General features: G+C 40.7%; 1 protein-coding gene across 1 annotated transcript in view; it reads left to right on the top strand.

Moving 5' to 3' along the window:
* myo5b (myosin VB) overlaps nucleotides 1-17939 on the top strand; it is a 244990-nt gene that overhangs the window by 207492 nt on the left and 19559 nt on the right. The window contains exons 26-34 of the mRNA XM_055660264.1: nucleotides 587-724; nucleotides 2341-2406; nucleotides 2535-2774; nucleotides 4817-4913; nucleotides 7945-8144; nucleotides 12755-12848; nucleotides 13735-13875; nucleotides 16260-16411; nucleotides 17343-17432. Of these exons, the coding sequence (XP_055516239.1) occupies nucleotides 587-724; nucleotides 2341-2406; nucleotides 2535-2774; nucleotides 4817-4913; nucleotides 7945-8144; nucleotides 12755-12848; nucleotides 13735-13875; nucleotides 16260-16411; nucleotides 17343-17432 (1218 nt within the window). The remainder of the gene's footprint in view (nucleotides 1-586; nucleotides 725-2340; nucleotides 2407-2534; nucleotides 2775-4816; nucleotides 4914-7944; nucleotides 8145-12754; nucleotides 12849-13734; nucleotides 13876-16259; nucleotides 16412-17342; nucleotides 17433-17939) is intronic.

Below are 17939 nucleotides of genomic sequence, written 5' to 3'. Positions count from 1 at the left end.
TTAACTTCCACATCACACTCTTAACTTCCACATCACAAACATTTCAAATTGAGCAAATTGAGAAAAGCTCCAACAACTTACTCCTGCAGCTTTTTTAAAAAATCATGAAATCACATATCCCAATACGCTCGTGCCAGCTCTTTGAATGAGACATCCAATTAATCCAACTTCATCTTTTATTGAACTCAGCGGGTCAGGCAGCATCTTTGGAGGAAAAGGATGAGTGACGTTTCAGGTCGGGACCCTTCTGAGTCTGAAGAAGGGTTCCAACCCGGAACGTCACCCATCCTTTTTCTACTGAGATGCTGCCCGACCCGCTGAGTTACTCCAGCACTTTATATCTATCTTTGGTATAAACCAGCATCTGCACTTCCCTTCTACACACTTCTACATATTCATCTATTGTTTCCCATGATCTGGCATCGTATCCTCTCGTGACGTTGCATACAGAAATGTTTAATAGATGTTCCACGATATTGTTTTAATGCATATATATGAAGTATTTTCTTGCATATCAGTTCTGTTGAACGCAAATCATTTTGAGCAGGCCATATTCAGTGAATTTCGCACCCTGCTTTCTTCACAGGAAGCTGGCTTGGAGAATGCTGCCATGGATATGACCATATTCCTGAAACTGCAGAAGCGGGTGCGGGAACTGGAACAAGAAAGAAAGTCGTTACGCGCAGAGTTGGAGCAGAAGGAAGCACTGGAAACCAAAAAGATGGTATGGTAATAAAAGAAAACTAAAATAAATTGTATGCAGTCTTGCGTGAGAATATAAAAAGCATAAAACTTCACAATGCTAGCTTCAAGTACCCACTTGCTCTCATTATAATTATAACTGGAATTGAATAAGTTAATTTGTTTGATCTAAAAAGGTGCTAAACAAACCAAGAAGCTTTTGAATTTGGTTCCTGTTCTATCTTGCTTCAGTTTATCGTTTGTGCACTTATCTTAGCATCATCACACATCCTTGTCAGATGAAACTGGTCTCATAGATTCCCTTTCCAATTACGTCAAATTATTCAAAAAGCTACCACCCAACATCACAGTTGGCATTGGTGAGGTTGTATCATTGTCCGTGGAACCTTATATGTTCATAAGTTGTAGAAGCAGAATTCGGTCCATCAAGTCTGCTCCACCATTCATTCATGGCCGATCTATCTTTCCCTCTCAAACGCATTCTCCTGCCTTCTCCCCATAACCCCTGTAATCAAATGATCATAGTAACCAAGAATTTAAAAATTGTAATTAAAAATATCCATTGACTTGGCATCCACTCCATCAGGAGAGACTGAGTTGGCATTGACGGGTGTGTGGGGGGGAGAAGGTCTTCTATTGGAAGTTCATGGCATTAATCTGTCATTAGGGAGCTTTTCATTATACACAGCAACCTGAAGAAGGATAGAGTGTTAAATTATACTGTCAGCCTCTTCATCAGAAGGCATTGTCTTTGAATATTCTTACGGCAAAAGTAGACAGTCGTAATAAACAGGGAGAAGAAAGGCTACCGCAAGTAAAGGGAACAGATAGGGTGAATACTCTGGGTTTATTTCAAGAACCAGAGCACACAGGTTTAAGATGAGAGGGGAAAGATTCAACAGGAACTTAGCGGGGCAGCTTTTTTACACAGATGATGGTGGGTAGATGGAATGAACTGCTAGGGGAAGCAGTTGAGGTAGGTTCTATAACGACATTTAAATGGTATTTGGACTAGTACATGGATTAGAACGTTTCAGAGGGATATGGGCCAAATGCAGGCAGTTGGGATTACCGTAGATGGGTCATCTTGGTTGGCATGGAGGTTGGGCGAAACAGCCTGTTTCCATGCTGCATGAATCTATGGCTCAATGCAATGATATCTTCTTTATTCACCTATTATTTTCTCTTGGTTATTTGATGAAATTTTCCTGGTGAAATTAGGCACTGCACATTTTTCTTTGAATTTAATCTCTGATCAGTAGAGAGCTGCCAAATTTCAATTGGCCCAACTACAGAGAGGCTACAATTAACTTTGTCTGGGCTATATATAGGGACTGGATACTAGTTGTCGTCCTAGTGGTGTAGGTAATTGATATGGGAGGTATCCATGTCAGCTGCACCAAGTCATCATCAAAACATGTCGATGATCTGCTTATGGCCATTTATAAAAAATTATCACTTCCTTGGATTGAAGCAGAGGAATCTGTGGGATTTTACCGTAAATAACGGGAAAAAACGGGGAGAAATAGTGAAGTGACAGAGAATAGTGAATAGAGAAATAGTTACTTTTTTTCTGATTTGAGCATTATTTTTCATTCTGTCAATATGTGACGGCAAATTTCCTTTCTTCCCACAAAGCCAAATGAGTACAACAGCATTCCGGACAATGATCAAGCAGCGGAAATGGCCTATGACAGCTTAAAGGTATGAACTGACTCAATTGGGATAGCACTCACAGAGCAATGTGATTGAATGTGCATTAGTGAAATGGTAAACTGCAATTGAAGCAATTTATTGCATAAACATTTTCCCAATCCCTCATCGTTTTACAGAGACACGAGTTGGAATCTGAAAACAAAAAGCTAAAGAATGAACTCAATGAACTGAGAAAAGCTATAGCAGAGAAGGCAACTATGGACGACCCAACTAATGAGTCAGAAAATACGTACAATATACTTCTCCATCAGCTGAAGGAGGCCAATGAGGAGCTGGAGGTGCGCAAGGAGGAGGTCCTCATGCTCAGAACACAAATAGTCAAAGCCGCTCAGCAGAAGGAGGAGGCCAAAAGCACGGTAATGTTGCTTACTGAAGAACAACTTGTTCCCCTCTGCTATCGGGTTTCTGAACAGTCCTTTCATAAGCCAGGGTAATTCACCTCGCTCCCATTACTGACATTGACTTTGGCTGTGGAACCTTAGCACCACAATGCCGAGAACTACATTCTGCACTCTGTATACTCCCCTTTGCTCCACCTATTGTACTTGAGTTTGACATGTGTACTTATGTATACTATTATCTGATCTGATTGAATAGCATGGGTAGGGAACTGGTTGGCAGACAGGAAGCAAAGAGTAGGGATTAAGGGGCCCTTTTCAGAATGACAGGCAGTAACTTGGGGGGTGCAGCAATATTACAAAATATATATTAACGATTTAGATGAAGAAATTAAATGTAACATCTCCAAGTTTGCGGATGACACAAAGCTGGGTGGCAGTGTGAGCTGCGAGGGGGATGCTATGAGGCTGCAGGGTGACTTGGTTGAGTGAGTGGGCAGATGCATGGCAGATGCAGTATAATGTGGATAAACGTGAGGTTATCCACTTTGTTGGCAAGAACAGGAAGGCAGATTATCATCTGAATGGTGTCAGATTAGGAAAAGGGGGGGTGCAACGAGACATGGGTATGCTTGTACATCAGTCACAGAAAAGTAAGCATGCAGGTACAGCAGGCAGTGAAGAAAGCTAATGGCAAGTTGGTGTTCATTGCAAGAGGATTTGAGTTTAGGAGCAAGGAGGGCCCTGGTGAGACTGCACCTGGAGTATTGTGTGCAGTTTTGTACTAATTTGAGGAAGGACATTATTTCATTTCGAGGGAGTGTAGCATAGGTTCACCAGGTTAATTCCCGGGATGGCGGGACTGACATCATGATGAAAGAATGAATCGACTGGGCTTGTATTCACTGGAATTTAGAAGGATGAGAGGGAATCTTAGAGAAACATATAACATGCTTAAAGGATTGGACAGGCTAAATGCAGAAAAAATGTTTCCAATGTTGGGGGAGTCCAGAACCACAGTTTAAAAATAAGGGGGAGGCCATTTAGGACTGAGATGAGGAAAAACTGTTTCACCCAGAGAGTTGTGAATTTGTGGAATTCTCTGCCATTGAGGGCAGTGGAGGCCAATTCACTTGACCTTTTTAAAGAGAGAGTGATATATAGCTCTTAGGGCTAACAGAATCAAGGGGTATAGAGAGAAAGCAGGAATGGGGTACTGATTTTGGATGATCAGCCATTTTCCTATTGAACAGCGGTTCTGGCCCAAAAGGACGAATGGCCTAATCCTGCACCTATTTTCTATGTTTCATGCAAAACAAAGCTTTTCACTGCACCTCGATACTCTACGTTGTGGTGAGTGAGAAGAGGACTGAATTGACTTAAGAGATCAGACCAATATTCAACACTGGAGATATTTTGTAGTTTTACTTGATTGCCTTTGGGGGTGTAAATTCAGAAATGTCTTTTAGTTTAGTTTATTGTCACGTGTACCATTGTACAGTGAAAAGCTATTGTTGCGTGCTATCCGATCAGCGGAAAGACAATACATGATTACATTTGAGCCATCCATAGATATCGAGCCAAGTACGGATACATAAAGGGAATAACTGGTCCCGACATCGCGCGGGGCTCTGAAATTCCCGCAGTGACCAAAATCTTCGCACGCCAACGGCCTGGCGGCCCGCGTACGCACGCTAGTGCATTGCGGAGTATGCAGCGTCGTGACACCGTAGGCAGCGTCTTGACAGCGTACACAGCGTCTTGACCGCGTACGCTTAGCACGTGGCGTTGCGTGACGACGTCGCCGCCCGACGCCCAAATTCAGTTGGCCCGCCTTCTGCCCAGCTGATTTGATTTATATGCGTAAATGACGTCACACGCGAACTTTACACGACCTCCGCAATCGCATGCAAGTGGGACAGGCTCTTTACTGTCTGCAACTTATGGGTTTAATTGATCTGTACAGGGATTTCTCTGGTATCCCTCCGAATTAATATTTTTGTTGAATTAGAAATTCCATTTGGACATGTCGGTTAAGTAATTTGCTTTTCACATTGCAGGATAACGTGACTGAGAAATATGAGTGGAAAAAAAGTGATGAAAACACAGATAAAGATGATGCCATTGAGGCATACAATGGTGTTTGTGAAACAAATATTCAATTTAATTGTCATTGTCAGTGTACAGTACAGAGTCAACGAAATGCATTAAGTTTGTTTTACCTACAAATTATCTCCCCAGCATAATATTATTTCCTGTGAAGGCTCATTGTTTTACCCATTTTATGGGCATGTCTCTATAAATCTATACATTTTATCGCAAAATAAATCATTTTTAGGGAATTTATCTAAAGCATGATCTAGCGTGGAATAGATTTATTCTCTACTCACTAGCTTCAGGAATGAATTAAGTCCAAATTGATGGAACAAATGATGATCTGCTTTCCCAATGTTAATTAAAGTGGATCTCAGATCTTGGAACCAGTTCACATTCAATTTTACAAGACATCTCATAACACATAAAAAAACCTTATTTACACGTTCACTTCAACCTAGCTCACTGGATAGCAATCAGCGTCATAAATAAATACTGATTTTGTTTTCGTCTTGAACAAATGTATGGCAACTGTAGTACTTCTATTACTACTACCAGTACCTCAAGGGAAATTAGCTAACTGTGCCATCCAAATCAAATATTTTCATTAAACCACTGATGGGGATGGTAAAGGAATTTTTAAATAGTGTTAGAAAAGGTGACTATTCTTGAGAGGAATCTGTTAAATCTAGTAATTTTCTTATTAAAATAATGTAACTAACTGTGACTGCACAGATCAAGAATTACCTGACTTTGTTGAAATGTTCTCTAATTTATAATATCAGCTGTGACAAAAGAAATCTCACCTTTCTGAATTTGGCTGAATTACAACTTTAGTAGGTGGGTAGTTTGGAGTATTCTTTGCTGTATTCTGAATCATGAATTACTTGAACTGAAATTGCTTTTGATAAGTATTTAACTTCATGTACTTGATCTCCTCCTTAATAATACTGCATGTACACATACTTGGACAATACATCATCTTGCAAGTCAAATAAGGGCATAGGACAGATTAGCACAATGTAACTATTCTCTAAACTTTATAATAGCTGTTTGAGTGAGACCTGCCATTTGTCTTTCATTGCCTTTAATTTCTGGGGTACTCAGTTATTATACCTCACGTCCAAAATGTTGGTAATTATTCTTACTCGTCGGGTTTGCTCTTTCTGAATGACACTTTTGCTCCTTTCTCTTTCTGTCCGTTCTTGCTTCCTTTCACCTGTCATACACTTGCAGCCAGGCTGAGGACTGGCGTTACCTCAATGAAGATGGAGAACTTGGCCTGGCATATCAAGGCCTGAAGGAAGTTGCCAGGTCAAATCTTTGCTTGCCTTTGTTCTGAATATCTGTAAAACATGTTAAGATTATTTTTTTTGTGTGTAACGACAACTATTGATATTTGCATGGTGTTTTTAAGATAATAAAACATATTTCACAAGAGGATGAGAAAATAGCACTTAAAGTCAGACTATACACAGGAATGTCCAGTAGATAAGCATAGCTTACTGAGGGGAACATTTTAAGATTAGTTTTGCACAAAATATAGTTTGACAGATTCCAGAGATAGTGGGAGGCAAGGCCACATGGAGATTTCAAAGCATCACAGCCAACTTTAAATTCAAAGTATTTGCTGGACCAGAACCAATTCAGACCAAAAAACAGAAAGGTGCAGAAGAAAAGAGGCTGGCATGCATTAGGGCATGAGTTTTAAATGTTGACAAGTTTATAAAAAGTGGTAAGCTGACTAGGAATACATTAAAGTCACCATGATTGGCTTAGTAAATGTATTGATGAGGGTTTCAGCAGAGATGAGACCAGGCAGATACACATTCAGGCAATTGTACAGAAATAACCTGATCTAATAATGTTTTGTCTGTGACTGGGCGATCGTCTTTAGCAATTGGGTCCTTCAATAAAACAAAGGTTAAGGTTCACAATAGTATTGAGCGTGCAATAGTTCATTAAATCTATAATTTGCCAAAGGCTACATTTGTAAGTACAGATCTTTGTGAGGGACTACTTTAGATTCAGTAAAGGAAGAGAACATTATGTTGTGTAATAGGTAAAGTACATGTGCAGAATTGGTGTTGGCCAAGATAAACATTGCAAAACAATTATGCATTGATACAATTTGTATTGGGATTTGCACAAAAACATGTTTGGGCAAGCTACTGCAATTTGAACGTTACATGTTGAACAGTTTTTGGAATTTTTTTGGAAAAATAAATTTGATGAGTATTAGGTGGAATATACCTTTGTGAAACCATTGAATCACAAAGTTCCAATGCTTTGAGTAATAATTATAGAATTTCAAACATCTATTTATTTAGAAAAGTATTATTTGTCGTGCAACCATATTCAAGATGGCTCCTGCAGTATACTTGACCGATCCAAGACAGACTCTGAGCAGCTTCCCTGTTGCCGTCAGTGTCTCTGAAGAGGAAGGGATGGAGTTGTCATTAGTTCTTCCTTCTGATGAATAAGTGTGATCTGAACACATTATTGTTATATTCACAGGGGTATGGTGTATAGTGCAGAAATGTGAGGTAATATTTTTAATTGCATCTCAATTATTTGCTGTCTCTGTAGTTGGTAATGCCCCTGTCCCACTTAGGATAACCTGAACGGAAACCTCTGGAGACTTTGCGCCCCACCCAAAGTTTCCGTGTGGTTCCCGGAGGTTGCAGATGGTTGCTGGAGGTTGCAGGTAGTGGAAGCGGGTAGGGAGACTGACAAAAACCTCCGGGAACCTCCTTGGGTGGGGCGCAAAGTCTCCAGAGGTTTCCGTTCAGGTTTCCTAAGTGGGACAGGGGCATTACTCTAATAGAAAATTGCTGTTTGCCCTATTTGCAGCACTGAGCTGATTAAATCATTCAGCCTTACTTTAACATAGGCATAGTTAACCTATATGTTTTGAATTAGCTATAAAATCCTGCGATATGAACAGTAACCATGAGTACTATCTGTAGTTCAAGAATGCACTGTTAGAAAAGACTAATCATTTCATTGTAATGGTATTGGTATTATCTTAAGAACTAAAAAATATGAACCAGCCTACCCAGTTGATATTTTTGTACGATGTTATTGCTCCACAGGCTGCTGGAGACACAGTTGCAGGCCCAGATCAAGCAACACGAGGAAGAGGTAGAAAGAATGCGGGCACAGATTGAGGCTATAAAAGAGGAGATGGAAAAACAGCAACAGATCCTCACACATACGCTACAGATGTCTCCAGACGCACGCATTGAGTATAACGTACAACAGGAGATCACCCGCCTCACCAATGAGAATCTGGTAAGATTATTATTCTCTACCAATAATTTGAATGACAATGCAGTTGTTATTATTAATAAATTTGCTGGTGACACCAAAATTGGATAGTTGACAGTGAGGAAGGACAACTAAGTTTACAACAGGATCTAGATCAGACGGCAAGTTGGCCCAAGGAATAGCAAATGGACTTCAGCTTTGGAGCTGCATGGTGGTGCAGCGGTAGAGTTCCTGCCTTACGGGGGCAGAGACCTGGATCAAACCTGACTACAGGTGCTGTCTGTACAAAGTTTGTACATTTTCTCTGTGACTGCGTGAGTTTTCTCCGGATGCTCCAGTTTCCTCCCACACTCCAACGACCTTTTTGAGGGTTTGTAGGTTAATTGGCTTCAATAAAATTGTAAATTGTCCGTAGTGCATTGGATAATGTATAGACAATAGGTGCAAGAGGAGGCCATTCGGCCCTTCGAGCCAGCACCGACATTCAATGTGATCATGGCTGATCATTCCCAATCAGTACCCCGTTCCTGCCTTCTCCCCATATAACCATATAACAATTACAGCACGGAAACAGGCCATCTCGACCCTTCTAGTCCATGCCGAACACATAATCTCCCTAGTCCCATATACCTGCGCTCAGACCATAACCCTCCATTCCCTTCCCTTCCATATAACTATCCAATTTATTTTTAAATGATAAAAACGAACCTGCCTCCACCACCTTCACTGGAAGCTCATTCCACACAGCTACCACTCTCTGAGTAAAGAAGTTCCCCCTCATGTTACCCCTAAACTTCAGTCCCTTAATTCTCGTCATGTCCCCTTATTTGAATCTTCCCTACTCTCAGTGGGAAAAGCTTTTCCACGTCAACTCTGTCTATCCCTCTCATCATTTTAAAAACCTCTATCAAGTCCCCCCTTAACCTTCTGCGCTCCAAAGAATAAAGCCCTAACTTGTTCAACCTTTCTCTGTAACTTAGTTGCTGAAACCCAGGCAACATTTTAGTAAATCTCCTCTGTACTCTCTCTATTTTGTTGACATCCTTCCTAAAATTAGGCGACCAAAATTGTACACCATACTCCAGAATTGGCCTCACCAATGCCTTGTACAATTTTAACATTACATCCCAACTTCTATACTCAATACTCTGATTTATAAAGGCCAGCACACCAAAAGCTTTTTTTACCATCCTATCTACATGAGATTACACTTTCAGGGAACTGTGAACAGTTATTCCCAGATCCCTCTGTTCACCTACATTCTTCAATTCCCTACCATTTACCATGTACGTCCTATTTTGATTTGTCCTGCCAAGATGTAGCACCTCACACTTATCAGCATTAAACTCCATCTGCCATCTTTCAGCCCACTCTTCCAACTAGCATAAATCTCTCTGTAGACTTTGAAACTCTACTTCATTACCCGCAACCCGACCTTATCTGCATACTTACTAATCCAATTTACCACACCATCATCCAGATCATTGATGTACATGACAAACAACAGTGGACCCAACACAGATCCCTGTGGCACCCCACTCGTCACTGGCCTCCAACCTGACAAACAACCATCCACCATTACTCTCTGGCATCTCCCATTCAGCCACAGTTGAATCCATCTTGCTACTCCACCATTAATACCCAACCATTGAACCTTCTTAACCAACCTTCCATGAGGAACCTTGTCAAAGGCCTTACTGAAGTCCATATACAAAACATCCACTGCTTTACCCTCATCAATTTCCCGAGTAACATCTTCAAAAAATTCAAGAAGATTAGTCAAACATGACCTTCCAGGCACAAATCCATGTTGACTGTTCCTAATCAGACCCTGTTTATCCAGATGCTTATATATATTATCTCTAAGTATTCTTTCCATTAATTTGCCCACCACTGACGTCAAACTAACAGGTCTATAATTGCTACGTTTACTCTTAGACCCCTCTTTAAACAATGGAACAACATGCGCAGTACGCCAATCCTCCGGCACTATTCCCGTTTCTAATGACATTTGAAATATTTCTGCCATAGCCCCTGCTATTTCTACACTAACTTCCCTCAATGTCCTAGGGAATATCCTGTCCGGATAATACCTGGAGACTTATCCACTTTTATATTTCTCAAAAGTGTCAGTACTTCCTCTTCTTTGATCCTCATAGTTTCCATAGCTACTCTACTTGTTTCCCTTACCTCACATAATTCAATATCCTTCTCCTTGGTGAATACCGAAGAAAAGAAACTGTTCAATATCTCCCCCATCTCTTTTGGCTCTGCAGATAGTTGTCCACTCTGACTCTCTAATGGACCAATTTTACCCCTCGTTATCCTTTTGTTATTAATATAGCGGTAGAAACCCTTCGGATTTACTTTTACCTTACTTGCCAAAGCAACCTCATATCTTCTTTTAGCTTTTCTAATTTCTTTCTTAAGATTCTTTTTACATTCTTTATACTCCTCAAGCATCTCCTTTACTCCATGCTGCGTATAATTATTGTAGATCTCCCTCTTTTTCCGAACCAAGTGTCCAATTTCCCTTGAAAACCATGGCTCTTTACAATTTTTACAATTTCCTTTCAACCGAACAGGGACATAAAGATTCTGTACTCTTAAAATTTCACCTTTAAATGTCCTCCATTTCTCTTCCACATCTTTCCCATAAAACAAACTGTCCCAATTTACTCCTTTTAAATCCTTTCGCATCTCCTCAAAGTTAGCCTTTCTCCAATCAAAAATCTCAACCCTAGGTCCAGTTCTGACCCTCTCCATAATTATATTGAAACTAATGGTATTGTGATCACTGGAGCCGAACTGTTCCCCAACGCATACCTCTGCCACCTGACCCATCTCATTTCCTAACAGGAGGTCCAGCACCGCCCCTTCTCTAGTAGGTACTTCTATGTATTGCAGCAAAAAACTATCCTGCACACATTTTACAAACTCCAAACCATCCAGCCCATTTACAGAATGTGTTTCCCAGTCTATGTGTGGAAAATTGAAATCTCCCACAATAACTACCTTGTGCTTACTACTAATATCTGCAATCTCCTTACATATTTGCTCTTCCAATTCTCGCTCCCCATTTGGCGGTCTATAATACACCCCTATAAGTGTTGCTACCCCTTTCCCATTTCTCAGTTCCACCCAAATAGCCTCCCTAGACGAGCCCTCTAATCTATCCTGCCAAAGCACTGCTGTAATATCTTCCCTGATAAGCAATATCCCCTGACTCCGCTATCTTTAAGAGCCCTATCTAGCTCTCTCTTGAAAGTATCCAGAGAACCGGCCTCCACTGCCCTATGAGGCAGAGAATTCCACAGACTCACAACTCTCTGTGAGAAAAAATGTTTCCTCGTCTCCATTCTAAAAGGCTTACTCCTTATTCTTAAACTGTGGCCCCTGATTCTGGACTCCCCCCAACATTGGGAACATGTTTCCTGCCTCTAGTGTGTCCAAACCTTTAACAATCTTATATGTTTCAATAAGATACCCTCTCATCCTTCTAAACTCCAGAGTGTACAAGCCCAGCCACTCCATTCTCTCAGCATATGACCGTCCCGCCATCCCGGGAATTAACCTTGTAAACCTACGCTGCACTCCCTCAATAGCAAGAATGTCCTTCCTCAAATTTGGGGACGGGGTATCACCATGTACGGGGTGATTGCTGGTCGACATGGACTCAATGGGCCAAAGGGCCTGTATATTCTGTACCTTTTGCCTGACGGGTGGGAGGGGTAGCTGGCTTGATCTTTGAATGCTACGACACATTCCGTCTCACTGTCACCCCCTCATGATCCCGTAATGTTTCCCTTTTGTCAGGCTGTCTGTCTGTTATCTGTTTGTGGATGAGCAGAAGTAGGGAATTATGATGATTTTGTCTGTCATAAACTCCATTTCCTAACGACTATCTAGACCTGCACCAGACAATATGTATTTGCCCATGAGGCGATGAATGATATAAGTACATCATCACAAAACTGACTGTTTCCATCTCCATAATGATGGAGTCCTCCACCTCTTTGGCCCAATGGCTAGTTAATTTCTGATCCTTGCATTTATCCTTTCTTGTTTGTCTGAGTGTATTATTATCAAGAGCACAGAGGTACAGTGAACAACTTTGTTTTGCATGCTATTCAATCGTTTCACATCATACTAAACACAAAACATAAGTCAAACTCAAGTGTAACAGATAGAGCAAATGGGGAAGATGCAGAATATAGTTCTCAGCATTGTAGCGCATCAGTTCCAGAGAACAGAATAAACTGGGGCATATATGTTTTTTGCCAGAAAGGGAAAACCCCAAAATTATTTAATAAAAGATTTAAATAAACGGAAAACCTTTTTCTCCTTCTCAAACCCTCATTTTCGCATTATATTCCCCATATCCGTTGGGATCCTGTAGGACATTTATTTTACCTGGAGAATGATCAATGTCCACGAGGATTAGTTATCTCTTTATATGTCTATGTTTTTTAGGGTCCCGACCCAAATCGTCACCTATCCATGTTCTCTCGAGATGCTGGTAGACTCGCTGAGTTACTTCAGCACTGTCTTCTTTTTCAGTATACCCTATGCAGTACATTCAATTTAGTGAAACAAATCCTATTCCCTCCAAATTGTTTTATTTTCTGTTCAAGGATCTGAAAGAGCTGGTGGAGAAACAGGAGAAGAATGAGAAGAAATTAAAGAAGCAACTCAAGATTCACATGAAAAAGGTTCAAGATCTTGAAGGTATAACTGGAATTAGGAAGTTGCTGGGTAGATTTAACCTAGATGATCCACTTGGGGAAAACTTGGATTCTACCTCATTTTTTTCAATTGGTCAGTGAATGTATCTATCTGAAGAATATATCCATCTGAATATAGAGGAGGGATTTTCTGTTCTAGTGAATTCAGATTTTTTTAAATCAATGTTTTTGCATTTTGACATTATGTTGCATTATGTATCGTTTCCTCTCTTATCCTCACAGAGGCAGGAATACCTTTTACATAGGTACACAAAAAAGCTGGAGAAACCCAGCGGGTGCAGCAGCATCTATGGAGCAAAGGAAAAAGGCAACGTTTCGGGCCGAAACCCTTCTTCAGACCCGAAACGTTGCCTTTTTCCCTCGCTCCATAGATGCTGCTGCACCCGCTGAGTTTCTCCAGCATTTTTGTGTACCTTTGATTTTCCAGCATCTGAAAATCCTTCTTAAATACCTTTTACATATTTTGTTGTAAATACAAATTTATTTGGGGCTGCACAGTGGTGCAATGGTAGAGTTGTTGCCTTACAGCGCCAGAGGCCCGTGTTTGATCCTGACCATGGACCCAGTCTGTACATGGTTTGTACGTTCTCCCTGTGAACTGCGTGGGTTTTCTCCTGGTGATCCGATTCCCTCCCACACTCCAAAGACGTGCAGGTTAATTGGCTTCTGTAAATTGTCCCCAGTGTGTAGGATAATGCGAGAGTCCGGGGTGATCGTTGGTCGGCACGGACTTGTTGGGCCGAAGGGCCTGTTCCCACGCTGTATTTCCAACATTCTAATTTATTTTCTAACATTTTTTAAACTGTTAAGCTTTTTAATTGTTTTTCTTTTGAGTTCTTCAACTTAATGTGGTGTCTGAATGTTATCAGCCCGGAGCACTGCACCGAAGGAACCAAGACGAGAACAACTAACCAGACAAGTCACTGTGCAACGGAAGGAGAAAGAGTTCCAGGGAATGTTGGAATATATTAAGGAGGATGAAACTCTACTTATTCGCAACCTCATCACGGGTATGTTATTAAAATGGAAGACCTTTGACTTGGTAAAGATGCCGAGAATAAGCCTGGGCATATGGGTTAACAGGTTCTGTTCTGAATGAAGCTCTGTAAGAAGTCCCAAGAGGTGCTTTAGTGAACAAGTCTAAGCAGGAAGAGTACAAAGCAAAAAGTTCTGCCGAGGGGGCTGTAGTATATGAATCAATGCTGATACTTACTGGATTCCCTGATGTAAAATTAAATTCTTTATTCAACATTTTATTATCAGCAAAGAATGTAATGACTGAGGAAAGGATGGATTTCACTAGTAACTTCACCGCAGTGAAAAAGTGGGTTGTCACCAAACTCAAGGATGATTAGAGGTTTGAACCTAGAAGTTGGTCTTGTTTGTGATCTGCATGATGTGGGTTTTGGATTATGTCCAGTCATATTACACAGTTCCTGACAATTTTTGTACACAGAGACTGGTAGGTGCCTGAAGCACACTGCCAGAAGTGGTGGCGGAAGCAGATACGATATTGGCATTTAAGAGGCATTTCGATAGGCACATGAATATATAGGGGGTGGAGAGATATGGATCACGTTCATGCAGATGAAATTATTGAACCTGGCATCATGTTCGGTATGGACATTGTGGGCTGAAGGGCCTATTCTATATGGTATGATCAACTCAATTATGCTGTTCAAGAAAGTAAGGTGAAAAAAAAATCTATGATATAGATGAGCAGAGGGCATGGGTTTAAGATAGGCGGGGCAAGATTTAAGTGCCAAGAAGGATGTGAAGGCTTTGGAGAGGGTACATAAGAGGTTTACCAGAAAACTGCCTGGATTAGAGGGAATTAATAATAATAATAATAATAATAATACACTTTATTGTCATTGTAAATACATACAATGAAATTTCAGACTGACTGAGCAGAGCTCCAACGTATCAGATAAATAATAACGAATAACAAAAACAGCAAGAAAACGTCAAGACAAGTCATAATGTGCAATATCTCCCAGTACAGTGTTGTGGCGGTACAAAATATCGCCTGTGGGGGCTGTGTGTTCAGTGCAGAGTTCAGAGTGGTGATGGCCTTGGGGTAGAAACTGTTTGTTAATCTTGTGGTGTGTGATTAGCTATCAGGTTGGACAAACTTGTATTTATCCCCCTGGAACATCCGTTATGGGGAGATCTGTTAGAGATACAACAAAATTATGAGGGCCAGAGATAGGTGAGAATTATTCTCCCAGAGTGGGAATGTAAAAGAATAGAGGTCGTAGTTTTAAGGTCAGAGGAGCAAAGTTTGAAGGAGATGTGTGGAGCAAGAGAGTGGTTGATGCCTAGAATATCCGAATCAGCATAAAATGTTATTGGCCAAGTATGTACAATACAAGGAATTTGACTTGGTATTTTGCCCACACATGGTGAAAACACAATGTATAGCAGACAATTAAAATAAAACATAATTTAAACATGTGAAAATAAAGTACCAGAGTAAAAAGAGGCTACAGACTTTTGGCTGTTGAGTAGAGCTACTGCCCGTGGGAAGAAGCTGTTTTTATGTCTGGCTGTGGCCAGTGGTGGTGGTGGAGGCTGATATGCTTGAGGCATTTAAGAGGCGTTTCGCTAGGCACATAGATATGCAGGGATTAGAGGGATATGGATCACATGCAGGCAGAAGAGATTAGTTTTACTTAATATCATGTTCAGCATGGACATTGTGGGTGATGGGCCTGTTCCTGAGCTGTCCAGTTCTATATTTGATGTTAAGTGCAATGTGAGGAAGACTGACACAAAAGCTGTTCCATATCGCACAAAAAGTCAAAAATAGCTTAGACACATGTGAGTTCCCATTGCTACGCTTTAACTTGGACAAAGAAAATGAGTGGAGTTGAAAGAAAAGTCGTTCATTGTGAAATGTATTTAGCCAGGTGAACGAGTATGTTGGTGGAGTTCACTGATTATGTCTCTGTTCAAGGAGGAAGCGGAGAACCTTCACTCCCTCCTCTGGGACATGTGGTACGTCCGTGGTAAAGACGAGCCCGTTGGGACCAGAGAATTGTAAACTGTCCATGTGGCAGAAGGCAAATGAAATATCATGGATGTAGGTGGGAATGGACTGGACCTGAGGGGAAGGAATTAAACCATCGTAGGAATAAATATTTTGATGATGCATGAGTAGGCTGAAACAATATGTTTGCCCACACACTCCTGTTTTAGGTTGTGGGCAGAAGGTAGAAGTGGGCTGCACTGGGCTGAAAGCTGTGAAAAGAAGGATTTCCAATATTTTCTGGATTTAGTTTTATCTGGAGTTACCAAAATGAACAAATTAATTCTTCCCAGATTTACTCCCAGTAGGCTTCTTGTTCGATTGCTGATTGAAATGTGTTTGTTCTCTTCCACTCATTTATAGACCTGAAGCCCCAAGCAGTCTCTGCCACAGTGCCAGGCCTACCAGCATACATCCTCTTCATGTGCCTTAGACATGCAGATTATATAAACGATGACCAGAAGGTCCACTCGCTTCTCACTGGGACTATCAATGGCGTTAAAAAAGTATTAAAGGTAAAAGATTGACTTCTTCAAATCCAATCTCTAACTATTTTGAGAGTTATGCCACTGTTATACAGGAATCTGATTATTTAACAAAATATTTTCAAAATTGTTTGGACCTTGATATGTTTGTGTAAAATAATAAAATTCAGCTTTACAGCACTTATCATTTCCTAATAGTCCTTGGCCACCCACTCAAATAATGTTCTGTTGAATGTGAATAAGCTGGAGACGACGTGTGAGTTGAGGAACATTCCAGTCTGTATTATTCCCTTTGTCACAGGGATGATTTCTCGTGGGAGTCTAGATAATTAGTGAGGCAGAAACCTTGGTTTATTTTTATTTCCTTTCTGCTGCAAACTGACACAGAGGCCAGTTTGTTCATAGCTCCCGTCCCAGCTCAAATCAGCGAATTCAGCGCATACTCTAAAGTGGAATCTGTGAACTTGCTGATCTTGGTATCATAATGAATTAAGATGGAACCAAAAATCATTAGCATTTCGCTATTAAAATATCCAATAAACTAGAGGTTTTCACTATGTTTTCAAGAGAGAGTTAGATATAGCTCTTTGGGCTAACGGAATCAAGGGATATGGGGAGAAAGCAGGAACGGGGTACTGATTTTGGATTATCAGCCATGGTCATATGGATTGGTGGTGCTGGCTCGAAGGGCTAAATGGCTTATTACTGCACCTATTTTCTATGTTTCAATGTTTATTGAGCTACTCAATATTGAGTTATTGAGTTAGATGTGGCCCTTGTGGCTAAGGGGATCAGAGGGTATGGAGAGAAGGCAGGTACGGGATACTGAGTTGGATGATCAGCCATGATCATATTGAATGGTGGTGCAGGCTCGAAGGGCCGAATGGCCTACTCCTGCACCTAATTTCTATGTTTCTATGTTTACTCTGATGTTTAAAGTTGTTTTTTTTTCCTTTTGCAGAAACACAATGATGACTTTGAAATAACATCATTTTGGTTATCGAATAGTTGTCGCCTTTTGCATTGTTTAAAACAATACAGTGGAGATGAGGTAAATCTGGTTTATCATTTCCATTTAACAAATTACTTCATTCTAAAAATAAGACAGTGCTGGGTTTATTAAAATATAGAATATCATTGTTCGAGAAAGCAGGACATTACTTTCTCAAAAGCACTGCTCACGTTCAGCAAGACTTTCTCCAGTTATCCTACGTAATGTTCCATGACTGATCTTGAGTAACATACCTCATCTGAATGTAACAATATATATTTTTTCTTCACACCTTCCAATATTATCTGTTATTATCTGTGTGAGTTTTTCTGCAGATCTTTTCCCAGGGTTGAATTGTCAAAGACTAGAGGGCAGAGGTTTAAGCAAGGTGAGAGGAGTAAATTTGAAAGAAGATTTGAGGAGCAAGGTTTTCACAAAGTGATGGGTGCCTGGAATGTCCTGCCAGTAGTGGTGGTTGAAGCACATACTATAGTGGCATTTAAGAGGCTTTTAGATAAGCACACTAGGGAATGGAGGGATATGGATTGTGCGCAGGTAGATTTTAGT

The sequence above is a fragment of the Leucoraja erinacea genome, chromosome 1 (genome assembly GCF_028641065.1).
Source record: "Leucoraja erinacea ecotype New England chromosome 1, Leri_hhj_1, whole genome shotgun sequence".
NCBI classification, from domain to species: Eukaryota; Metazoa; Chordata; class Chondrichthyes; order Rajiformes; family Rajidae; genus Leucoraja; species Leucoraja erinaceus.
This window is presented reverse-complemented; position numbering and strand designations above follow the sequence as displayed.